Source organism: Coptis chinensis, chromosome 1 (genome assembly GCF_015680905.1).
Source record: "Coptis chinensis isolate HL-2020 chromosome 1, ASM1568090v1, whole genome shotgun sequence".
NCBI lineage: Eukaryota > Viridiplantae > Streptophyta > Magnoliopsida > Ranunculales > Ranunculaceae > Coptis > Coptis chinensis.
This window is the reverse complement of record NC_141456.1, coordinates 21,390,124-21,417,947: the sequence shown is the minus strand read 5'-3', so window position 1 is coordinate 21,417,947 and position 27,824 is coordinate 21,390,124. Positions and strand designations below refer to the sequence as shown.

At 37.1% G+C, this 27,824-nt stretch overlaps 1 protein-coding gene and 2 pseudogenes across 1 annotated transcript; 2 read left to right on the top strand and 1 right to left on the bottom strand.

Annotated features, from left to right (window-relative positions):
• Nucleotides 1–8,961: 8,961 nt before the first annotated feature.
• Nucleotides 8,962–15,724, bottom strand: LOC147522856 (uncharacterized; annotated as a pseudogene).
• On the top strand, nucleotides 15,607–16,632 carry LOC147522855 (glutathione S-transferase U17-like). The gene is given in 3 exon segments (XM_086595553.1): nucleotides 15,607–15,872; nucleotides 15,874–16,047; nucleotides 16,135–16,632. Coding segments are annotated over 3 exon segments (696 nt in total). The 5' UTR covers nucleotides 15,607–15,722; the 3' UTR covers nucleotides 16,507–16,632.
• Nucleotides 16,633–17,141: 509 nt separating this feature from the next.
• Nucleotides 17,142–18,065, top strand: LOC147522854 (glutathione S-transferase U18 pseudogene; annotated as a pseudogene).
• Nucleotides 18,066–27,824: the final 9,759 nt, after the last annotated feature.

The window sequence follows — 27,824 nt, the reverse complement described above, 5'->3', positions numbered from 1 at the left end:
TGAGGACATACCGAAGTTCAAATCTGAAAAAACAATCCCCACGATTATCTTTTGCCCGAAGGTGGTTTGAGGGACGCCTTGAGCATTGAGGCGGCTTCTTTAAAGTTGATTCAGATGGGGAAGAACAAAGCAAAAGATGCTTCTCCCATTTCAAAGTTGTCACGGTTTAAATTCTCGGCAGAGGATGGCTCGTGGGGACTAATTAGATTCCTTATTAACACGCCAGATAGGCTTCCTAAAATATTCAAAAAGTTTTTCAACATTTAATTTTAGTGTAATTTCGAGTTTGGGCTTTGAGTTGTGGGCTTTGAACAGTGTCAATGGCAAATTTTGTAATTTCCACAGAAAAAGGGTATTTAGGACAATTTATGATCATTGACTAGTCAACTGATGGCCACTGTTGGTTGACTTCTTTTGACCAAGTTGAGAAAATCCTAGTTTCAATTATTACGGGGTAATCCTAATTGCAACTAGTGGTAGGGGGTATATCAATATAACCCAACAATTAATCCTTTATGTTTTTGCCTTTATTTGCTAGAAAAATAATTAAAAAACAATTCAGAATATAAAAAGAAATAAACTAACGAATAACTTGATAAGTAACAATTATATCCGTTAGTTACTTGGTTACGGATATATCTGTTAGAAATCCAAAATATCGTCTGTTACAAATTGGCCCTTATGGTGTAGTGTCAGTTACGGTGGGTTTTCTCACTGTTGCCAAACGCATCTCCTAGAGTCGAGAACTGTAGAAGTTGTGGGGAGAGACCGAGAGAATAGCTGGAATCTAATTTGAATGAGTTTCGTACGTGTATTTTTTATTTATTTTTTCGTGTATTTGACTATTTGGCATAAACCACGGTAGAAAATGGAAAATTTATATACCACTGTTTCTGTTTAAGGTAGTGGGGATGTGGAGTACTCTCATGCGGAAAAAAAAACTAACCATGGTATATGGCCCAACTTATCCCACGGTTTTCATGTAACTATGGCATATACTAGTAAACCAATGACCAAAGAAGTTTCCGCCGTGGTATATAAGTATTTCCCACGTTTTTTAGAAGAACCGTGGTATAAACGTTCTTATTGACCGTGGTATACATGTCTTTCCTGAGTTCTGTACCCATTTCACGGATTGGGTTGGGGTTGACATTGTGAGACCCACCAATTGCATTATACGCTCATTCCGTGCAATGACTTGGCCAGGGTGGAGGCTACAACCTAATTAGGTTACCACTTACACCTCATCCGACCAAGTGGCGCTGAACAAGTTAGCAAAGGTAGATGATAAATGGCATAAGGCCTGGCAAATTATCATGGCGTGGCATTATGCAAAGGAACCTCACTTCTTCATAGAGGAGGAGGACAACGCATAAATGAGGGATATGAGGTAAGTTTTTTTTTTAGTGTCTGCTTATGTCCCAAGCATTTTAATTTTTGTTATTCCCATAACGGGTGAAACTCATATAGAGTTGCGTCTATTTTTATTTATCTATAATAGTATATTCTGAATTTGTTTTGTAAGTGTTCTTAAATTTTTACGCGTTTCCGTGGTATTTCCTATCCTTTTTATTTCTATACTTTGAGGACAAAACATGTTCTTGTTTGGGGGTGGCATAGAAACACGCGTAATTTAAGGCACCTATTAGGATATATATATATAAATGTATAATAGCCACTTGTTTTCTAGTAAAAAAATATAAATAATAAGTATTTATACTATGCACTTAGGAATATTGGTATTATTTCTTTCTCCATGATGATATTAATCTAGAAGTTTCACGTTAGCTCTTAAATTAGAATAGTTTTTAGAAATTTAGGTTAATATGTAGATAATAATCATTGCATCTTTCCATAAATATATTGCATGCGCATCTATCTTTGTATTGGCAATAAATTTCTGAAATCTAGGCTAAAGTACTTATTCTACAAATCCTGTGAGAATATAGCCTAAAGCCTTATATAAGTGAAACATTTGAGAAATACCACAAGGGAGAAGTAAATTCCGAATAAATAAATCACACGTCCACTTGCTTGATCACTATACCATATCCTAAGTGATAATTTAGGCCCTTTTTGGATCAATATAGCCAGAAATTCAAACCTATATGAAATTATTTTCCGCTAGTCGCCCCTCTGAGCCTTTCTTTAGCCTTTTCATAAACCGCAAATCCGTTACCCTTTTACAAAAACAAAATAAAAAATAAAAATCAGCCTACCCATTTTTGAATGAGTCTGAGAATAGAGATGAAGAAAAGAAAAGAGAGATACCTGTGGATTACCAAGAATTTGTTAGTTGCTTCAAATAAGAAAAGAAAAGAAAAGAAAGTTTTCATCCAAAGAAAATAAATAAATAAATAAATAAAATAAAATAAAAAATTAGAACTCCAAAAACAAAATCAAATGAGTCAAAAGTCAAAAGAAAAAGAAAAAATGGCTAAGGATGGAAACAAAGTGTATAAGCAAAGTAAGAACAAGGTTTTCTCTAGTTACATATTTTGAAGACTCTATTATCTCAGACTTATCCTTTTGAATATCTATTTCCTCCATTCCTAAACCATCACCTAATCCCCGCAACACCTAATAAAGACCTCTAGCTCAATTAGGAATAGGTTAGTATGATAGTAAGTGGCAAATGTGTTTGATCGACTTCGACTTCCTTGTATGTTATTGAGACTGTAAGGTAAAGTGTGCCCAATACACACTGGAGTGAGCGAAACTTGAGTGGAAAAATCATAGTGTTTTTGTCTTGACATATATTTGAAGACCTACTTAAGGACGTTATTCCAAAGTTTCAGAAATGGACTTGTTATTGCATTTCATAGAATAGTTTATTATATGCATGTTTATCCGTAGATGATTGATTATTATGCACGTATTAGCTTAGATTTCGAATTGATTATTTTGTATTCATTGCAAGTAAAATGTATAGATATCTGAGAATAAATAAGGAAACAATAATTTTATTTCTTAGTCGTTATAGTATAGATTAAGTTTGTGAGTACCTTTTCTGGAAAACTCTCACGAGGCAATAACTCATCTACTAGGGAATTCTTAGTGGTTTAAGGCCTTGTTGCATATGGTCAATGCAATCGCACTCGGCGAAACGAGATTAGTTAGAACTCCATTTTTTGTCATTTATTTTAATTTCTCATATTTGCTTGAGGACAAGCAAAATGCTGTTTGGGGGTGGTTTGATAAGAGCCCAAAACTGTAGTTTTAACCCCTTAATAATATTACATTTAGACCAATTATGCTTATAATAAATTAGAGTTAGTACTATTTACGTGCTTTTATATATTTCATGTATTGGAGTCAAATATGTGAAGAAATATGTAACTTTTGCGAGATACAAAAGATAAATGAGCAAAGGTTGGTTGCTAAGAAGTTCTATGATTAAGGGTCAAGAATCAAGGAGAAAAAAGCCTTTTTAAAGCCCAGTCAAAGCTGAAAAGTTAACAGAACTTCTGTAGGCCATATCTTTGGACTCAGACCTCAGAATTGGGCCTACTATATGTCAAAACGACCGGCTTAGAAAGACATTTCTAATGGTTTAGACCTTGATCCAATCAGAGGATCATAAGTGGACAAAAAGTTTGTTGCAATAATTTCCAGTAGAGAATCCCTTTTTGGACATATGTAATTAGGTTTGGGCTTGATTTCATGGCCCAAAACATGGCTCCAAAGCCCATGCACGAAATTATAGACCTAGCCCTCTCCTATATAAAGAGGACTAAGGCCAAACTCTTGGGACCACCTAGGAACTTAGTTATTAATTCATTGACTTTGTTAATTATTCAGTACTTAATTTTTAATATAGTTTTTACTTCTTAGACTCTCTTCCATTAGATTAATAAAGCCAAGTTATATTGTTTCAATGATGTCTTCTTTTTATTCTTCTATTCATGATAGTCTGATGAATCTGAGCTAAACCTCCATTAGAGGGGTTTTATGAAGCTTTGATAAAAATTTGATGTGTTAGTTACAATTATTGCTTATCCAAGAGTTTCACTCTAGATGTTAGTTTATTCACCATGAGAATGGGTTAAATTTCCTCTCATGCTAATTATTAGTTGGTTAGAGATGCCATGAATAGTTAAGGATCAAATACTTAATCTTTATTGGTTAAGATTGCAATAATCTATACTAGCATATTAGGAATCAATCAAAGTGGAATCAAATCCCCCTAATCCCTTCACCATATTCACATTTTAGTATTTAATTGTCATAGTATAAGTTAGAACATCTTAATTAGTTCAATCACCATATTAATATAATTACAATCCATTACTCTCATTGATATTGTTAGAATTGATTAAACTAGCGAAACTTTATGTCTAAACAACTAAGAGTGGAACGAATTCTCTACTCCACATATTGCATGATAAACGAGAGTAGAACTTTGATCTTCTAGTAAATTAATAGGTTTTACTTCTGCCTAGCATAATTAGTTAAGACTAGGAGTAAAGACCAGTTTTTACGTTTATCAGTTATCATTTGGAATTGATAAGAATAATGCTAGTGTTGGGTTGGGTTAGGTTATCTATGCTTTAACTTGGTTGTGTTTGAGTAGTATAAAACTGGTTTCTCTCACACGGGAGTTGAGTGTTGTTTGGGACTCTTGAAAACTTAACTGAAAAAGAAAATGGAGTCGTGCACACAAGGCAGTTGCCAGTTAGAGAAATTATAGGAGCGAGAGATAATTATCTTCCCAAAATTTCAGCTCATTTGGAAATCTCTAACATAGATAAAAATTATTGTCATCTTTAAAAAAAAATCTAACGGTCCAAAAATGTCGAGTTTTTGTAATTGTTTTTTGCCAATGTTAGAGGTTTCCAAATGAGCTTAAATTTTGTGGAGATAATCTTAATATTGAGTATATTATATCCACAAAAAATTAGATTTGAATTCATTTTGTAGGTGAAGTTTTACGTACATACTTGTTTTAAGTTAACTTAAGTAGCTACTTTTTAGAGAAAGACTAATTAATACTAAAAGAGATGAATACTTCGAACTAAATGCTTCGGTGATTGATACATTGATACTGTTGACGTTTCATTGACTCAAATAAAAGAAACCGATCTCTTGGAGTGTTGAACGAATTGTGGGAGTATTTAATTGAAAGAGTTTAGTTGCAATACGTCGGCCTTGATTATTTATAGGTTACTTAAGTTATCTTTTCGGATTTCTATTGAGCTAGTGCTACGAGGTGAGTACTACGCATTCTCTAATTTATTTACTGTTGGAATTCAGTGGAGATTTTAATAGTGTAAACCTTATGACATTACAAAATTCGTATAATTAGTTTTTCAGACTATCATTTAACTAATTTTATTAAATTGCTTCTAAATCTTGAGTGTCCATGCTTTCAAAGGATTTTAAAATGTGTCGTCAGAATGGAAGAAATGGCATGGGTACGGTGTTAAAGACTAGGGTTTTTTATTCATTCATTCATTCTATTATTTACAATCAAACACTTCCTATAATTACAAGTTTCTAGAATAGGAAAGACTTGCAGCCCAATATTGCAATACTCCCCCTCAAGTTGGTGCATATATGCCACACATGCCCAACGTAACTTGCCCAAAAACTTCAAAAATAGTTGACTTGAAACTGCTTTGGTGAGAATATCGGCCAACTAATCCTCTGATCAAATCTTAGGCAATTCCACAATGTTCTCATCCAACTTCTCCTTGATAAAGAATCTATCTACTTCCACATGCTTGGTATGATCATGTTGAACCGGATTATAAGCAATATCACGTGCTGCTTTATTGTCACAATATAATCGAATTGGCTACTTAGGTGGATAGCCCAAATCCCTCAAGATAAGGCTTAGCCATAGAACTTCCCAAACTCCAACTGCCATACCTCTATATTCAGCTTCTGCACTTGAACGTGCAACAACATTCTATTTTTTACTTCTCCATGTAACAAGATTACCACCTACGAAGGTGAAGTAACCTAAAGTAGCCTATCATCGACTGCTCCAGCCCAATCAGCATCAGTATATACATCCACGCTTTGATGATCTCCATGTTTAGTGAACAAGAGTCCCTTTCCAAGAACAGACTTCAAATACCGCAAAAGTCGCATAACTGCATTCATATGTTGCTCACCAAGATTATGCATAAACTGGCTGACAATACTTAATGCATAGGCAAGTTTTGGCCGTGTATGTGCTAAGTACATCAGTCTCCCTACGAGTCTCTGGTATCATCCTTTATCAACCGGTACCTGATTAGATTCAACACATAACTTCAATCCTTCTTCCATTGGTGTCTCAGCTGGTTGACATGACGACATACCAGTTTCCTGTAACAAATCTATATTTTCTTTGAGACAGGAAGATCCCTTTATCAGATCTCGACACTTCGATCCCAAGAAAATATTTCAAGGAACCGAGGTCTTTCATTTCGAATTCACTAGACAAGTAACTCTGTAAGGCCTGCCTTTCCTCAAGATCATTCCCTGTAACCACCATGTCATCTACATAGGCAATAAGTGCAGTGATCTTACCATGTTGTTTCTTCAAAAATAAAGTGTGGTCTGAATTGCTTTGATGGAAACCGAAGGCTCTCATAGATTTCGTGAACCTTCCGAACCAAGCTCTCGGAGATTATTTCAATCCATACAATGATTTCTTCAATTTGCACACCTTCCGACTATGCTTTTCTACTATCATGCATCCTGGCGGGAGATCCATGTAAACTTCTTCTGATAATTCGCCATGTAGAAAGGCGTTTTTCACATCAAACTTTTGCAATGGCCAATCCAAGTTCACAGCAAGAGACAATAAGACTCGAACTCTATTTATTTTAGCTACAGGTGCAAATGTCTTTGTATAATCGATCACATTGGTTTGAGTGTACCCTTTTGCCACCAGTCTCACTTTAAAGAGTTTAATTGTACCATCGACTTTGTACTTCACAGTATAAACCCACCGACATCTAACTGGTTTCTTGCCTGGTGGACGGTCAACGAGTTCCCAAGTGTTATTTTTCTGCAGAGATTTCATCTCCTCATTCATAGTGGCTTTCCACCTTGGGTTAGCTAAGGTTTCCTGCATATTGTTAGGAATAGATACAGTAGATAATTAATTTACAAATGACTGATTTGATTCTGACAAACGATGGGTAGACACATAATGACTCATAGGATATTTAACTTTACTAGAAATTTCGGGTTCATATGTGGATTTAGGGATACCTCTGTTGTGACATTGTGGTAGTTGTTTTATAGATGGTTCAGGAACATCCTCGATAAGCGATTGGTTTGGTGTATTAGTTGCATGCGGTGTGAGGGAGTCGGACAAAGATGGATCCACAACTTCAGTAGCTTGAACCTCATCAGCACTTTGGTCCAAAGTTCTACTATTCAAATCTAATTCATTCACTTCTTCTGAGAAGTGAACCTCATAGTTTAGAGTCTGAACTTCTTTCTGGTACTCCCCTTGACATTCAGGCTCAGAGGAAAAATACATCGAATATTCATGAAAAGCTACATCCAATGTAATAAACATTTGTTGCATTGGAGGATGATAGCATCGGTACCATTTTTGACAAGTTGCATATCCTAGAAAGACACATCGCAATGCTCGAGGAGTTAACTTGTTGCGCTAATGTTTATGAAGGTGTACGAAGGCTACACAACCAAAGACTCGAGGTGGTAAGTTTGGGATAGTTGGAGCAACAACAGCTTCAGTGAGACCGTGGGATGGTGTCTGGAAATCAATAGTGTTGGAGGGTACTCAGTTAATCAAATACGTTGCAGAGGTAAGAGCTTCTCCCCAATAAGATGAGGGAATATGGGTTTCTATCAATGAAGCCCATACAACCTCCAATAGGTGTCGATTTTTTCTCTCGGCCACCCCATTCTGTTGAGGTGTAGTGGAACAACTAGTTTGATGGATAGTTCCGTGGGCTTCCAAATACTACTGAAATTCAGAACTCAAGTATTCACCTCCATTGTCACTACGGAGAACCTGAACTAGTGCATTGTACTGAGTACAAACCATTTTACGAAAGACATGCAGCCCAATATCGCAATAATGGGTTATATGGATTTTGATTTGGTAAACAAAGGAACTAGACTAGATTTTGGTTTGAAGTAAAACCCTATTAGAACCATTTATTTCTTACGCCATATTACATATAAGTAAAGATAAACTCTATGGTGTATAGAGTGAGTTAAAATTTCAGTAAAGCCTATCTATGATTTTCATTGTGAGTTATAGGATTTATTTACAAGAATACATGTTTATGTATAGTTTTATTGGATGAAAATCTTGTGAATGGATTACATTACTTTTGGAAACTCTTGGCATGTATATTTATTTGTATTATGTGACCCGGAAATTTTGATTTTGATTTGGAACTTAAGAAGGGAGTTGTTTTCCCTAGGGTGAACGAAAGACCCAAAAGGAACAATGGTGGCGTTACATTTTAGACTCCTAATTGATATATTTTAAGATCAGGGTGTTATAATATTGGTTAAGAAAAATGCATTTTCTTAAGGATAGACTAGTGATCTGATTTGAAGCTTATTTTCTTTTTCTCTATGTTCTTAAACTTAGCATATTCAAATGAAAAAATAGCTAAAGTGGTTAACGTACTTTCCCCAAAAATTCAATTGGATGTGTTGGAGATTCCCCAAAAATTCAAATTGATGTGTGGGAGATTTGGAGACAAAACAAGGGTACTTTTCTTCTCACATGCTGGTCTGATGAGGTGGCCTCCAACTATTTTCTTAGTTGGAAAAAAAGTATTAAATTAAAGAGCCCGGCTATTCCAGGGATATCCTTATATGGATGAGCAAGGAGGACCGTTAGATTGTGTCTAATCTGAACAAATCTAGATTACAAAATAAAAAAGTGAAAATTGGCGAGAAAAAAATAGAAATTGGAGAAGGGAAAAAATAAATTATTAGTCTTCTACTCTTCTTCTACTAATTCAACAAGGCTTCTTTAAAAAAATGCACAAACCACTCCAAACCAAAAATAAAATCAAACAAATCCACTGTCAAAACAAACCAATTCTCATAATTTTCATTAAAGAAACATCGCAAATCTTAAAGACTAAATTACATTGAACTAGTATCTCCGCAAAACTCTTAAGACCGACGATTTCGGATACCCAACATAATCCAATTTAACACCTAACATAGCAGAAATAGTTTTAGATTTCAACCTCAAAGAATTCAAAACATCTTAAATACACACATCTTCAGGTTTTATCATTGGGTATTTCTCAACTAATTATTCCATCTGTTCAGTACTTTTTTGAACTCTACTTGAAAAACAAGTTGAATCCATTTGTATAACTGAGTTCCATATATTGTTAGAAAAATGATTTGCTCAAATCCATTTAAATATGAATGAGTAGTTTGTCTCCCAAGTTACCCCACTTAAGATGAAATGGGTTTTTTCTTGAAACAGTACGTAATGTGAGAAAAACCTTTTCAAAATGATGCATTTGTTTGAAACAGTGCATTATGCGAAAAGGTCGCGACCTTTTCGAAATGTGCACCGGTTTGAAACAGTGCATCATGCCTGGTGCAACTTTCGAAATAGGCACTTTGTTCAAAACTTGATCTATATGCCGAAATGGTGTGTCCTTTCTAAAACATGTGACTTTTCAAAGAGTTGCTTACTTTTTCCCAAGAGTCACCGTGTTGTTTTTAGAAAGGCACCACTCACCTATAAATAATGGATGAATTTGGAGAGAAAAATACACCGATCACACGAGTTAAATCTTTCTCTTCTCCCTCTCGTCTTAGTCAAATACTATGTTGTGTTCACGAGTCTATAGAATTGAAGTGCTAGCTTTCTATAGAAGGAAATCCGTTCTATCTTGGGAGATAGTTTCCCATCAACCTTCAAGCACCGTGAGGGGGAAAATCTGTCTTAAGGACATAGTGTATCTACACTAGGCTCGGATTTAATTAAGAAGTACAAGACACTTACAAGACAAAATGTTTGTATAGTTTGGTAATTGGTAAAGAGTAAGTACAATTAAGTTGTATATTCCTAACAATCTCTCCTATCAAGAAGATACGAAACCTTCAAAAGGTGATTCATATTCACCTCCTCTATCACTCCTTATAGCCTTAATCTTTTTGCTTAGTTGATTTTCAACTTCATTTTTATAATGCTTGAACACTTCAATTGCCTCATCTTTACTTCTCAACAAGTAAACATAACTATATCTAGTGCTATCGTCAATAAAAGTAATGAAATACTTTTTACCACCTCTAGTTTGTACATACTTAAGATCACATATATCTGTATGTATTAAGTCTAGAGGTTCAGTACTTCTTTCAATGGAATGAAAGGATGATCTGGTCAACTTGGATTCTACACAAGTTTCACATTTATGGTGTGGGTCTATTTTTATCTTTGGTATATATTCCAAATTAATTAATCTACGCAAGGTATCATAATTAACATGTCCTAATCTACCATGCCATACATGTGAAGACTCAATCAAGTAAACAAAAGATTCAACTTTAGATGCTACAACTAATAACCATCCTACACAAAGCGAAATTGAGGAGGAACCTAGACGTAGCAAAAGGTCAAGGACGTCAACGTCTTTTGGACCTGATTTTCTAACATACTTGTTGGAAAATAATCCTCAAACGTTCAAGGAGGCAATGTCATCTCCAGAAGCTACTTATTGGAAAGAAGCAATAAATAGCGAGATTGAATCCATAATGCAAAATCATACATGGGAATTGGTAGATTTACCACCGGTTCCAAGACTTTGGGATATAAGTGGATATTCACAAAGAAATTTAAGACCGATGGATCAATCGACAAGTATAAAGCTAGACTTGTGGTCAAAGGCTTTTGACAAAGGGAAGGATTGGATTATTTTGACACTTACTCTCCAGTTACAAGAATAACTTCCATAAGAATGCTAATAGCAATAGCATCAATACATGGATTTGAGATACATCAAATGGATGTAAAGACGGCATTCTTGAATGGTGAGTTAGATGAAGAAATATACATGGAACAACCCGAAGGGTTTATTGCTCCCGACAAGAAAGGAAAGTTTGCAAGCTTGTTAAATCTTTATATGGATTAAAGCAAGCACCTAAACAATGGCATGAGAAATTTGACAATGCAATGTTGTCAAACGGTTTCAAAATAAACGAGTGTGACAAGTGTGTCTATGTCAAAAAGCACTCAAAGGGATGTGTCATTGTTTGTCTCTATGTAGGCGATATGCTAATTTTGGGTAGTAATATGGATGTCATAAAATCTACCAAACAAATGTTGTCTAGTAAGTTTGACATGAAAGATTTAGGTGTCACCTTGTTGTTATCCTAGGAATTAAGATCTCTAGGATGGAGGATGGACTTGTTCTATCACAATCTCATTACATTGAGGCGATTCTTGACAAGTTCAAGAAATATAACATCACACAAAAAAAAAGGTCACCAACGACGTAAATCTTCATTTAGCCAAAAATCTTTGGAGATAGCATATCTCAACTAGAATACTCTCGTATACTTGGTAGTTTAATGTATGTCATGAACTGTACAAGGCTGGATTAAGTTGTTAGGAATATACAACTTAATTGTACTTACTCTTTACCAATTACCAAACTATACAAACCTTTTGTCTTGTAAGTGTCTTGTACTTCTTAATTAAATCCGAGCCTAGTGTAGATACACTATGTCCTTAAGACAGATTTTCCCCCTCACGGTGCTTGAAGGTTGATGGGAAACTATCTCCCAAGATAGAACGGATTTCCTTCTATAGAAAGCTAGCACTTCAATTCTATAGACTCATGAACACAACATAGTATTTGACTAAGAACGAGGGAGGAGAAGAGAAAGATCGAACTACGTGTGTGATGCGGTGTATTTTTCTCTCCAAATTCATCCACTATTTATAGGTGAGTGGTGCCTTTTCAAACAACACGGTGACTCTTGGGAAAAAAGTAAACTCTTTTTGAAAAGTCACATGTTTCGAAAGGACACACTATTTCGACATATAAGATTTTTGAACCCGATTGCCTATTTCGAAAAGGTTGCACCTTTTACATGATGCCTTGTTTCAAACCAAAGCACATTTCGAAGGTCGCACCTTTTCGCATAATGCAATCGCTTCAAACAAATGCATCATTTTGAAAAGGTTTTTCTCACATTACGCATCGTTTCAAGAAAAAACTCATTTCATCTTAAGTGGGGTAACTTGGGAGACAAACTACTCATTCATATTTAAATGGATTTGAGCAAATCATTTTTCTAACAATCATCCCCCACATGAATGAAAATTTGGCTTCTTCTATCATAAACATCGGATTTCGTTCTTTTACAAATGAAAATATACCGCGATCGTCAAGTAGCATGGGAGGCCTTGAACTTGCCTTAGTGAAAGACGATCGGATTTAATTGGACGATCGGTGGAGACTTCAATTAATGTCCTTGAACTTTTGTATAAACCTAGACAATCATCTTCACGCAGCATCGCCTCTCGAATCTTGTTGGTTCTCACGCTTTGTGTTCATTTTGGCCTTGAACACTTCTTGGTTTCGAATAGTGCTTTTGAGATATTTGTCTTTAAAATTCTCATAGATGGTGATTTCTATAAAGAGTATCCCAATACTCCACTTGGATAACATAACTTTCCAAGATATAGTAAATCATTAAAAGCTTGACTTATCCCGGTTCTCCAAAAATATGCACTTTTATATAGGAATGGGTTAGAGTATAATATTACTCTCCAGCTAAACCGAGTCACAAACATAATTCAGTTGGCCCATTGAACCTAGATCTTGGGATCTCCAAATAACTAGGTTGGTTTTTCCATTATGAGGACTCTTGGTTGATTATCTCAAAAGCTTTAAGCCCATTCCCCTTGATAATCTTTCTACTTGCTCTCTTGTTAAACATTTTGTAAAATTTTGATCCATGATGTTATCTTTTGACCTTACATAGTCGATTGAGATAACTCCATTTGAGAGCAATTGTCTAACGGTATTATGCCTACGACGTATGTGTCGAGACTTCCCCTATACATGCTACTCTGCATTAACTCTACCAATAGCAGATTGGTCATCACAAATGTATACACAATCTTCGGGTTTTAGCCCAGTTTGGAAAATCCTCTAAGAAATTTCCCTCGGCCACTCTGCTTCTTCTTCTCCAAATTTGTCCAATGCTATGAATTCCGATTCCATAGTGGACCTCGCTATGCGCGTTTGCTTTGAGGATTTCCAAGAAATTTATGCATCTCTCCTAGAGTAAAACACCACATTTGATGTCTTTTGAGTAATGCTTCAACAAATTTCCAATTTTGAATTAATTAATTCAAGGAGATTCATAATCCCCATATTTTCCCAATTTCTCATGACAAAGTTAATAAATTGGAAAACCATTTAGATATATGTTTAGCAAGTGAAAAAAGAATGTTACATATCATTCATATAGTGTCAAACACTTCTAAGACCTCAATTTTGCTTACAAGTATGCTTCTGACAATATCTTAAACAATCTTCTTTATTGGCACTATTTGGCGCAATAGTAAAACGCATACATCTTACAAATAATACAATATTTTTAGAACCCTTTTAGCACCAGCCATTCATAACATCTGGAATGAAGCAAGGATTCTTGGAATCTTGGATCATAATTCCCCAAGTGTGGCATTACCACCACCTTGTTTGCTTTCAAGAAGTCCATTCCAAGAATGACTTGAAAATGGTCTTAGCGAGCTACCATCGTCTACCTTTCCTCGCCACCAGGCATCTTAATGTCAACTTCCAAAGCGAAGTCCTTTCACCGGTTCGGCTTCTTGGTTCAAGCCTCTCATAGAGCCTCAACATTCGCTAGTTTTAATCCAATAGCCCTCATTATACATACTCGTAGATTAACGCATTTGAGTTGAACCGAGATCTACCATTGCTAGTATACACCCGTAGTTATTGAGTTCCACTTCTACGAACATAAAGGTCAATCATCGGGGACCAAAATGTTCATACCATTCAACTAACTAGTAGGTCTAGCAAATGAAATAGGAACAAAGATGAATAGGGAGAACCTAGTGGTGTTGTCATTTCTATTCTAAAATAGAAACACACCTTCGTTATTTCCTTAAACCAAAAGAAAAGAAAAATGAAACAAAATTCCGTTTTTGTTAAAGAAAAAAAAATCCCTTAAGTTGTTAGGAATATACAACTTAATTGTACTTTCTTTACCAATTACCAAACTATACAAACATTTTGTCTTGTAAGTGTCTTGTACTTCTTAATTAAATCCGAGCCTAGTGTAGATACACTATGTCCTTAAGACAGATTTTCCCCTCACTTTGAAGGTTGATGGGAAACTATCTCCCAAGATAGAACGGATTTCCTTCATAGAAAGCTAGCACTTCAATTCTATGACTCAATGAACACAACATAGTATTTGACTAAGAACGAGGGAGAAGAGAAAGATCGAACTCATTGATCCGGTGTATTTTCTCTCCAAATTCATCCATTATTTATAGGTGAGTGGTGCCTTTTTCAAACAACACAAATGACTCTTGGGAAAAAGTAAGCAACTCTTTGAAAAGTCACATGTTTCGAAAAGGACACACCATTTTCTAAGATATAGCATCAAGTTTTGAACCGGTGCCTATTTCGAAAAGGTTGCACCTTTTCTAAGATGATCTGATCTGCTTTTAAACCAAATCACACATTTCGAAAGGTCGCGACCTTTTTCCGCATAATGCAACCGCTTTCAAACAAATGCATCATTTTGAAAAGGTTTTTCTCATTACGCATCGTCTTTTTTGAAAACCCATTTCATCTTAAATTGGGGTAACTTGGGAGACAAACTACTCATTCATATTTAAATGGATTTGAGCAAATCATTTTTCTAACATATATTAATACAACTTTTATAAAATCCCAACTCTTCTCCTACCTCAAAACCATGTTTTAGTCCTACTTCTTTTCCATCTACTTTTCCTGATGAGATTTTACCATATTTATGATTTCTTCAAAATTTAATGATGAGTCGAATATATGGATGGGGTAGCCATGATTTTTTTACTTTGCTGGCTTGGCTTGGCTTGCCTCTATGAAGAAGAAGACGACCAAATTTTGTTTTGTTTTCGTCACTTTTTTATTTGCGCTCTTTGTTCGGGTCAGTTTTCACTTTTTTATTTGTAATCTAGATCTATTCAGATTAGGCACAATCTAACGGTACTTCTTGCTCGTCCCTATAAGGATATCCAACTGAATTTCCCTTACTGAATTTCCGGGGAAAGTACCTTGCCCACTTTTAATTGGTTTTACTAATCACAAAGTCTTGTCTTTTATTGGGTTAGTTAGATGGTCTTATCCCTTTAGGGCAGGACTGCTAGCAATTCTCTTCTTTCTATTTTCTTTTGTGAAATTAGAAACAAGTTTTTTCACTTAGGTGTTCAAATTGCATCCAATTCATTTATCCAACCCATTCATTGAGCGCCATAAAGTTTTGTATGATGACTTTCATTGATCGAAAACGTCACGACATACGTCCCAGTCTGTAACCAAAGTATAAGAATGCAACAAACGGTCAATAACAGTAAATGAGATCAAACTTTGTGTGCATAATTAGAACTAGGAAGTCAATATTGTGAACCGACATAAAATTCACCTATATATGCCACCACTCAATACACTATCTATCATTACATCTCGTACAAAAATCTAGATATCTCCATTTGTGTGTAACTTGGTGTCATGTCAGCAAGTGATGTCAAGCTTTTGGGTGCCTGGGCAAGTCCATTTGTTATTCGCCCACGCATAGCTCTAAATCTTAAAAACATCGATTATGAGCTCCTTGAGCAGCCATTCGGTACCAAAAGCGAACTTCTACTCAAGAGTCAAGACTAACCCGGTTTATAAGAAGATCCCAGTCATGATTCATAATGATAAGCCCATTTGTGAGTCACTCATTATTGTTCAATACATCGATGAGGCTTTCACCTCTGGTCCTTCTATCCTTCCTTCTGATCCTTATGATCGTTCCGTTGCTCGGTTCTGGGGTTCATACATAGATGATAAGGTACGTAATGATACTAATGTTGGTCCATCTGTACTACTAAAGAAACTTACTTCCATCTAATTATTTATTGTTGCTTTTATTTTGCAGTGGTTCAGCTCACTATTGGCAACTCTTAAAGCAAAGACTGAGGAAGAGAAGAAAACAGCTATAGAAGGAGTGTCCACAGGAATTGAATTACTAGAAGAGGCATTTGAGAAGATCAGCAAAGGAAAGGACTTCTTTGGTGGAGATACAGTTGGGTACATTGATATAGCACTTGGGGCCAACTTAGCGTGGGTCAGGGTCGTCGAGAAGCTCAATGGGGTTGAGTTACTCGATGAAATAAAGACGCCCAATCTTTACGCATGGTCTGAGAAGTTTTGCTCCGATCCTGCGGTTAAGGATTTGATTCCTGAGACTGATAAGCTCTTGGAGTTCGCTAAAACGCTGATCGCCAAGTGGAGTGCTTCTCCACAGTGATTTTAATCATAGAGAGTGTAAGAGTTAGTAGTTGTGATTAGTGTAATTTTCTTGAGTTCAAATGTTGTTGTTTGGAATAGACACGTGAAGGTCTTTTTCTAAATATTGTTTGGTGTGTTTGAAAAATCATGTTGGCATCTGCGTGCTTTTGTTTGTAAATCGGCAGATACCAACACCATTAAATTTATCCAACATATCCCGTAGGGAACACGGAATTATATATATCTATCTATATCTTAATATTAAAGCTCCCACAAAGTGATTTTTCGAGCTCTATTAAAATTCCACGTCATCTCCTATTAAAACATAAATTTCTCTCCTATTTGAAAACGGAAATCTTTTTTTAGAATGGGAATTCCTCTCCTATTATAACGGGAATTATTCTCCTATTAAAACAAATTCTAACACTTTTAATTAAAGCGGGAATCCTTCTCCTATTAAAACAGAACGTCTTTCCCAATTGAAAAAATGGGTTTTTAAAACTTAATTAAAAATAATTTGTTAGAAAATTAAAACGGGTTAGCGACTAAAACGGTAGTCCCAATTTTCTAAACAAAATCTAAATGTTTTCAAAAGAGCCGGTGCGTATGTATGGGCCTACAAGCTAGTGAAATCTATTCTTCCTTTTGATGCCTATGATTGCGCCACCTCTCGGTTCGATCTGGGCTGCTTACATTGATGACAAGGTATTCTTGCGTGCTTTTGTTATCTAATTTTTCTATATGATACGTATAGTACCATCATTTCAGTACCAGCAAAAACTGATGAAGAGAAGATGAGACAGCCAACGAAGGAGTGACTACAGTCTACAGAGTTGGGACGGTAAACATATTCTTAAACTTAAACCAAAGATCTTGAATCACATGATCTCACTAACATCATAATAATCATAAATCAATAATTAAACGTAAACAAACATATCTTAGTCCATAGCTATAATGAATGAAATGCGTAGAACGGTAAAGGAGAACTCATTTCTCGCGCTAAGATTTTTCTCTAACCCTAATGTGTTTTGTTGACCTAATACACAACTATGAGGCATGTGTATATATAGAGAAAAAGGGAAAGATGACAGTTTCCTTAATTGGACAATGCATGATTCTAATTTCCCATAAAAATTAGACTATAATTAGAAACAACTTCTATTTGCCAAAATATTAATATGGATTTGGATACATAATCATATAAGCCCATATTTTGTAAAGTATTAATTACTTATGACATGTGTCCATCATGTGGGACATCTTTAGGGATTCAATAAAATCCAGCAGGGACTACTAGAAGAGGCATTTGAGAAGCTTAGCAATGGGCAGGGGTTCTTTGGTGGAGAGACAATTGGATATATTGATATAGCACTTGGTTCTTGCTTGGGGTGGCTCAAGGTGGTTGAAATACTAACTGGATCCAAGTATATTGATGAGACAACAACACCAAGTCTTTATGTATGGGCTAAGAGGTTTAGCTCTGATGCTGCTGTCAAGGACTTGATACCTGAAATTGAGAAGCTCTTGGATTTTGCTAAGATGCATTTCTCCGGGAAATTTGGTCCTCCCAAATAATTTTTTTTTTTTTGCTTGGTAAGTTGAAATTCTATTAAAAGGTTAAAAAGAAAACATACAAAAAGATTATATGGTGCAATAACCTGCTCCCTTATGAGGTTCAAGCTAAATAGGCACTAGCTACTCCCATTCATAAAGATGAGGTAGTGACAATTAATCAAACCTAAAGAACCTTTGAAAATGTGCTTCATGGTTTTGTGATTAACATTCCAATATCTCATAATGCCACTCTCATGAGATGAGTTGTAACTGATCCCTTTTGATAGATTGCCAGTGATCCTTACTTGCGTTCTGACATACAATTTACAATCCCACAAGTTAGGTTTCTTGTCGTCGAAGTGCACTCCATTTCTCTTCTTCCAAATACCAACCATTCCAGCTACAATGCACGAGTTAGTTCCAAATGTGTTTCACTCTAGGACTCCAACTATTGTTCATTTTCAAAGCATCCGAGAATCTTAAGATGGGTTGATTGAAATTGAAAGACTATCTTATCCATTGCCAGATTTGTTGCATAAATGGGCATTCCCATATAAAATGTTTATGAGTCTCACAACTGTTATTATATTACACATTCTACAGTAGGAACCAAATTGAATCTCAGCCTTCTGTACTTTGTCATCAGTCGCAACACCCTTCTTGATAATCTTCCAAGCAAACGTTGCAGGTCTTGGATGTATCCGGCCATTCCAAATGAATTTGTTAGGAAACAGTCGAATAGAGAAATGTTTGATTGCAATTTTTGTTAGGGAAACAAAGAATGAAGTTTTTATTTGGTTGTCATATTGCTGACATTAGCACTTTTGTATATTTTAAAAATAAATTCAGAGATATTGTTTTATTATTCGTTTCATCCAATTATTCCAACAAAACTTCCATTGCATCGAAGAAGTCACCTGTGAGGGAATGATATTCTCATTTAGGAATATCAAGCATGTGTCCAGTATAACGGAAATATCAGACCGACCACATGCCCTCGTCCTCCGAACTGGCTTCAGAGCTACTCACACCATCAGTTCAAGCACACGATCTATGAGATCGCTCCAAAGTAGCTCAACTCGCATATCATCACGCAGAACATTCCATCTAATGACATCATCCTTCCTTTAGATGCAATCATTACCAAAGCCATACTTACCCAATCCATTACCGCAAAATACGAACCACTGTAACCACTCCCCATCATTACAGAATTTCTACCAACACCATGCATACACTCCTTCTCAATCTCAACCATACATTTGTGCTTGTCAGTCCACGTGTTGGATAGATCTCCATGTTCATCAGCTATAAATATCCTCTACATGAACTACGCCAGACCTGATTCTACTCTCCCCCCAAAAGTGAGAGATAGATACGTAGGCAGTTTGCTCAAAATGAACTCAGTCTTTCCCATCAAATATCCCCATCTTCTCCACTTAACCACAAGTTGTAAAGCTTAGACTAAATCACACCTTTACATTGGCGCCGTCTGTGGTCTCAATTTCTTGAGAAACCACTTCACAAATCACAAATCAAGAAGAAAAATCTTCAAGCCCACGAAACATGGCAAGCCTCGAAGCTCAAATCCAAGGCTTAGCAAGTCAATTAGGGACAATGAATTAGCACACCACCCTACTCAGGCAGGAGAATGTTGCTTTGAGAGCACAAGTGGATGCGCAAAATCCACCTGGTGCTATAGCAGAGGATGGTATCAACAAAGTTAATTAGCAAATTAACGAACTGTCACAAACAATAGATCAAAGCGCAGTAAAAAAAGCCGCCACTCAGATCGTTCAAAATATGCTAAAGACGTACCGCGCGTCCCCTTTCACTGCTGAGGTACTTAGCAAACCTTCTCCTTCAGATTTCATCCAACCACGCTTTGCAATGTATGATGGCAGCAGCTGTCCCGGTCAACACGTGGCTCACTACATTTAGAGCCTCGCACTCTATAGCGCCCAGGAGTTCGACCATCTCCACTGCCGTTTCTTTCCTGCCAGCCTGAAAGATGGCGCTCTCGATTTGTTCTTTTCACTCGAGCCAAACTCGATAAAGAACTTCGAGAATCTCACCGATCTATTTGCTAGCCAGTACGTCCACAACAGACATAAAAAAGCAGATCTAGATTCACTTTTCCAGCTCTCACTAGGTGAAGATGAAACCATCCACGCCTTCTTAGGTCGGTTCAAAACCGAACTGTTATGCATGGAAAGCGGCCTCAAAGAGTATTTTGCCACATTGGCATTCACCAACGCCTGCCGTGTGCGCAACACAATGCTCTCCAGATCGCTCATGAAGGAACATCCAGAAACTTTGTCTGAGTTGTATGCTTGAGTTGACAAGTATATCAAGTTGCAAGAAGGCTTGAAACGTCAGGGCTTAACAGAAGAACAAGAAGTGGCAGCGATCTCTGGTGATACCCCACCTTCAAAAAAGTAACCTAGATAACAATGACAGAAGTATGCAATAGGACGAACAACAATTGCGAGTTTGATGTACTCACCCAATCTCCCAGTTACATACTTGAGAAGATCGAGAAAGCTGCATACTACCGACCTAAGGTGCGGCAGCTAGAGGATCAACCTGGCAAGCCTTACTGTGCCTTCCATAGAGCACAGTGTCACGACACCGACGAGTGTTGGGGGCTCAAGCACTACCTCCAAGACCTCATCGAGTCGGGTCATATCAAGTATTATACCAATATAGCTGATGGCGACTTGCGCCATAAGCTCATGGCTCGCAGAGAAAGTAGTAGATCTCCAGCTTGCCATAATCGCCATAATGTTCAAGCTCGCTCCCGTAGCAGAGGACTCCCCATCGACCATTCCCGCCATGACCATCGTCAACACTCATCTGACAGAGATAATGACAAGACGATCAACATAATCATGTTTCAGGATGATTCTGTCACATTCACTGGAGAAAAGAGGAGACGTGTAGGCGGTCTTCAGGAAGTCTATCATTTCTCTTCTTAGGCAGCACCTAGTCCATGCAGTTCAGGTCGCAGTTCAGGCGATATAACTTTCATAGAGGTCGACCTCAACAAGGTTTGCCTCCTTCATAATGATGCCCTAGTTATCCATGTCAAAATCAGCGACTAGATAGTCAAGCGTGTCCTGATAGACCCTGGTAGTTCATGTGACATCTTGTTCTACCATACCATCAAAGAGATGAACTTGCCCAGATCGGTTTTCATAGATCCAATAGCCCCTCTCTATGGATTCAATGGCTCCCAAGCCGACCCAATTGGTGACATCATACTCCCAGTCTCAGTTGGATCCAGGGAGGACAAAGTCAGCATCAACACGCGTTTCAATGTTCTAGACATCCACTCGTCCTACAATGCCTGTCACACCCCAAATTTCCAGACAATATTTAAAACAATTATATTTAATTATCTGGAAACCCGGGGTGAAACAAAACCCAAAACCCCAAGTATCAAACACGATATATACAAAAACTGAAATCAAAAGAAACGAAAAGGAAAAATCCTTAAATCACATTATTAAACTATAAAGAAACTAACCAACTCTTCAGAAAATCTTAAACCAGAAGACTCCAAGAGCAACTCCAAATCACGTCTCCTTATCCACTGCACTCCACCATCTATGTTCCCAAGAACACACCCACGCTACCAAAACAAAGCAAACATGAGTCGAAAAAATTGAATTTGCTGGTATGAGTAGACTAACAACAAAATATATATAATAATCTTTCAAATGAATAAATATAACATTACAAACAATTTCAACTTGGAAGACAATATAGTTCCATTTTCCAAAAATGGCGTGTAGTTTCTTCCCAAGTAAGATTTCACCCCCAACATACAAATTCCAAGAATCTCATATAACAGTACTCGTCATTCCCACTTTCCAAAATAACTCACAATACAATACCACTTACAATCCATTTATTAACTGCACATATGATAACCTAATTAAAAATGAGTTTGGTATACCTTACCTTTAAGCCAACACGTCGTCTTAGGGTAGGATATGTACGTCCCTGCAGAAAAGATTAATAGATCCTACCCTCCTGCAAAATAGAGTTAGACATCACAATAAAATGAGTTATCTCAGCCAGTCAAAATTCCATTCATAACCAAACCTCATTTAAGACATTTAAGTCTAATTGATATGACCTGGTTCGTCCCGTATATTCGGGGAATACCACTTATCATAATACCTATATCAAGGGTAGTCATTCATATGACATCATTACGTCATAAAGTTTCTGCGTGCATAATCATAGATCTTAGACTATCACAAGTCATTAATAGTTTCGTAATAACATATCAAGTTATAGTCAATTCACAGTCACATAAAACTCACAATCATTTACTAGTATTATTCACCGTCACACTTCATATCCATAACATCACACAATTCATATACTTTTACTTTAGTATCACTCGTCTACTTATGAGAACGAGGAAAAGTCACAACCAAAGAGTACATTCATCCCTTGTGAGTATCAACTTATACAAACCATGTATATATTTCTCATAAGAAATCATATACATCACATACAATAACTCCATCACACGTAAAATCAATATTTTTACTTTGCTTATTAATTATCTTGTTGACTCCTTTATTCAAAGACACATTGACCTTTAGTTCCTACTCCACGATTTGCACTACACACATTTGCCAAATCACACATATCCGTCGCCTTCACTCACACCAAGTACCACTACAAGACATATGTCCCAAGCGGGGATATCGCCTCCCGTGAAAAATACTTTCATCTTGTAAACTCGAACTTGTGAGTCACACCCATCTCTCGGGCTTTCCATACACATAATCACAAAGCCTCCTTTGGGCATAACAAAATATCAGGTCATTCATTGCACATTCAATGAATACCTTGGGTCATTCCCGCCACATTCAAGGAATACCCATCATAACACTAACGGGCCAATCATGGCACATTCAATGAATGCCCTGAGTCATTCCCACCACATTCAAGGAATACCCAAACCTACATTCCTGTACATTCAAGGAATACGACCAACCCGCAAGGCGAATACCTTAGTTCCTCTCTAGGGCAGTCCAAACTATTGGGTCATTCATGGCACATTCAATGAATACCCATCTATCACATGACATCACAAGTCATAATATCTCATTACCAAATCCTGAAGCGTGGAGAGTTCTAAAGATGTGGGCGACACATTAAAACATTATTATCACTTATAATTATACTAGCATTACTCATGTCAAAACAAACCACACATGCAGAGAGTCATTTTCGCGCGTCAAGGCAAATCAAGCACTTAAGTATCATTGAATGTAAACAGACTTATAATCAAATAAATACAATTTACATAACCACACTCATATATACAATATTGTAAACAAATAATTTATTAGCCCAAATTCAAGTCCACACACACTAATGTCCAAAACAGATCTACATATACTAAAGTCTATATTCATATACAACTTCTATCTCACACATATATATTTATATAGTCTCAAAACAACAGTAATTTTAACACAATCACATAGTTATCACACAAACTAATATATATATATATATATTATAGATATAGTGTAGTGGCTGCACTTTTGTTCAAAGCTGCCTACGTATCCAAATCTTTCAAGATTGAAATCAAGCATTCGTAGTTCTTATCAGCCACATAGTCAATGTTATAATTTTTCCTACATTCATCCAAATGACATGTAACTTAATTATTTAGAAACTAAGGTATGTAGGTATACTTTTTCATGTAGAACCCTAAGTCCCAACCTCAGCCCATCTAGAAGAAAACTTAGGTCGAAAACGGTAAAAATCCTAATCTTCAGCAAATTAGATTTCTGACGGACTATCTTCCGAATGGCTCAACTCTTTCCACAGGTGTCCAAACGAGACAAGGGTTTTTGTGTTGAAAAGCTGACACACAGAACTTACTTTCTCATGTTTTACAAAAACACTCAATCTCATTCTAAATGTGCCAAAACTAGGCTCAAACACAGTGCACATAAACTGATTTCTGACGCACTATTTCCTGCCAGTCAAACTTCCAAACACCATAATTAATTCAACCGGCCGGCCTCGGAATGTAATGAGGCCAATTGGAATAGAAAGAAGACTTCCAAATCTTATTTTCTTATGGTTTATAAAAATTCTAACTCTCACCCTAACTATTTTAAAACTGGACTTGAACACAGTACGCAGAAACTGATTTCTGACGCACTGTTTTCTGTCAACCAAACTTCCAGACCTTCTATCTATCACCACAGACTTCGGAATGCGACGAGGCCAATTGAGTTGGAAAGCAGACACATAAAACTTATTTTTTCATGTTTTGGCGAGAGTTTGAATCTGACCCTAACTATGTGAAAACTCGATTCCAAACCAGGCACAGACCGGATTTCTGAAATCAGAAAATTCTGACGTGCCAACTTCCGAACACCATAACCATATCCACAAACCTCGGAATGCAACGAGGTCGATTGGGTTGGAAAGCAGACTTCCAGACCTTACTTTTTTATGTTTTACAAAAACTCTAACTCTCCCCCTAACTTTATGCAATTTGTGATCAAAACCTATGCAGAAAACTATTTTAGGACGAATAGAATTTCTGAACAAAAATACTAACTCTCACTCTAGAATTTCTAGCGCCGACCAGCCCGACATAATAACTATGCAATTCATCAATAAAGGGGTCACCTGCTAGCACCGACTAGCCAGGCCCCCAACATAAATCAAACACCTGTTAGCGTCGACCATCCAGGCCCGTACTAATTACTGAATGCATGCTAGCGCCGACCAGCCAAGCAGTTAGTAAGTACCAAACCAATTACCGACCAGCCACCTAAAACTATTGGCTAGCACCAACCAGCCACCTCGTTACTAACAACGCTATTAACAATATCATGGCATACAATAACAGATTTGAAACAAGAGAACAAGTAGAAGCCGACCTTCTTGCAAATGGGAAGAGCGTTGTCAGCTCCTTGGCTTCTTGAAGTGAAAATCCTAGTGTTCCATTCATCCAATACACCTTCTGCCTCATAGGCAATGTCTTTGAGCTCATCAGCTGAGCGATTGACAGTTGGTTCAGTCACCTGGTCCTCATAGTAAGCCACAACATGTTCATACTTAACTGGCGGTCTCATAGTCAAGATCGACAAGGCTGGTTTGGCATATGTGTTGTTTTTTTCAAACAGCAAGGTAGGCAGGCAGACACGCGTTTCTGAACTAGATTTAGTCCACATCCTCTATTACAAGTAAATTGGGAACTTCCCATTACACACTCTACATGGCTTTTCTGTTTTCAGGGGAAATATAGTATCATCAAAGTTACTACTTTGACAAGATAGTGTATATGTACTGTCACCAAAATAATTTCAAAGTATTCCAACATATATTAACTATAGTAATAAATATCATTTTCTCCTGAACACAAAAAATATAAAACGAGGAACAAACAAAAAATATAAAACGAGGAACAAACAGAACCCTTACACTCTGTGTGTCCATACTACCATCTGGTAGGTCAAATCAAATTTAAACATTCAATAGATTCATGGAACAGAGAGAAAAATCACATGTAAAACAATCAAGCATTAGCCCTTAAAGCTACTACTGCTAATTAAAACTTCAATGTATAAATGTATAAATCTTTGTACGTGTATATTTAGCAACGACCATACTCCTCAAAACCTATAGATATCAAAACTAAACTGTGGTGCCAGCAGCCCAATAACACAGTGCCATCTATGTCGATCAAATTAATATTCTTTTGTTTAATCTCAAAGTTCCACAAAGAGAGAATTAAATACACAACTAATCTAAACCCCACTAATAAACCAATTAAAAAAAAAAAGGTTTAGACTACTCACTCTCTCTCTCTCTATCTCTCTCTCTCTCTCTCTCTCTCTCTCCAACTCTCTCTCTCTCTCTCTCTCTCTCTCTCTCTCTCTCTCTCTCTCTCTCTCTCTCTCTCTCTCTCTCTCTCTCTCTCTCTCTCTCTCTCTCTCTCTCTCAAAAACCCCCAAAAACTAACAAAGATGGATAGTTTGGTTGTAACCAAACCCTTCTTACTCTCCCACATTTTTATCTTATCTTATTTTATCTTTATCATTTTCTTTTCTTTTTAATATTATTATTACTTTTTAAATCCTAATAATAGGGAAAAATAAAGAAAATTAACGGGGTGTTATAATGTCATACTAGGACGTCGCTGGATACATCAAATGCAAGCTATACCATCAACACTCCATCAGGTACTCCGCTTTTCCGGCCCCAGAGGTATGATGGAGCTTTGTAGCAACCAACTCGAGGCTTACCACTGTAATCAGATCCTCTCAGCGAACAAACCTACTGGGCCTTCTATTGTAACCAAGAGTGAGCCCACCAGCTACACGATGGCCAAAGATTTAATTGCTGAGGTCAAGTCTAAAACACCAAAAGAGAACGATGGGGGCTTCAGCAGAAAAGTCAATCCACCAGTCAGGACCCCAGAGGTCGCCCCAGCCCCCGTTAACCTACCAGTCCGGATCCCAGAGGTCACACCATCCCCTGTTGTCATTACCACAGAGGTCGCATCTGCCCCTGTTGTCGTAACCACAAAGGTCGCTCCAACTCCTATTGTCCAGACCTCCATTCCCCAGATCGACAAAGCATCACCTATGACCAACTCCACTGAAGTCGCCTCAGCTTCAAAAGCACCAGTTCAAACTGAAGAAAAAGAGCGAGTGAACCTGGGAACAGAAGACGATCCCAAGCTTGTCTATGTTGGGGCTAACCTTAACCCCACACTCAAAGCATAACTTGTAAACTTTTTATCATTGAATAACGAAGTTTTCACTTGGTCGTACATCGATGTGCCTGGTATAGATCCTAGTGTTGCATGTCATAGATTAAATGTCAACTCTAATGCTAGACCAGTTCGGTAGCGACCTAGGAAGATATCCCTGAGATTTCAAAAAACAATCAAGGATGAGATCGACAAACTCAAATAGGTCGGCTTCATCCTGAAGGTCGATTATCCAAAGTGGATCGCTAACATAGTAGCAGTCCCAAAAATGAATGGCACAGTTCGCCTTTGTGTTGACTTTACCAATGTCAACCAAGAAACACCTAAAGATAGCTTCCTTTTACCTAGAATTGACCGACTTGTGGACCAGACCTGTGGCCATGAGCTCTTGTCATTTATGGATGCATACAGTGGGTACAACCAGATCCCACTCACTGAAGAAGATCAAGAGAAAACTTCATTCATCACAAAACAGAGAATCTACTGCTATAACGTCCTCCCGTTCGGCCTCAAGAATGTAGGAGCAACCTACCAATGGCTCATCACTGACATGTTCCAGGACATGTTAGGGGACACCATGGAAGTCTATATCGACGACATGGTGGTCAAGAGCAAGAAAGCGGTTGCCCACCTCACTCACCTTGAGCAGGCGTTCTCCAGATTACGTCGAACTCAGATGAAGCTGAATCCTAAAAAATGCCTTTTTGGAGTGTCCTCCGGGAAATTCCTTGGGTATCAGGTATCACAATGAGGGATCGAGGCCAATCCAGACCAAATCCGAGCGTTCTTGGAAATGCCCGATCTAAAGACAAAGAAGCAAATACAGAAACTATCAGGAATGGTTGCAGTGCTCAACCGATTCATATTAAGGGCGTCAGACAAATGCCGACCTTTCCTGCAACTTCTCAAAAAAGGGGAACAGTTCTCATGGAGCGACTAATGCCACCAAGCGTTTTCTACTCTCAAAGAATACTTGACAACACCGTCCGTCCTAGCAAAACCAACAG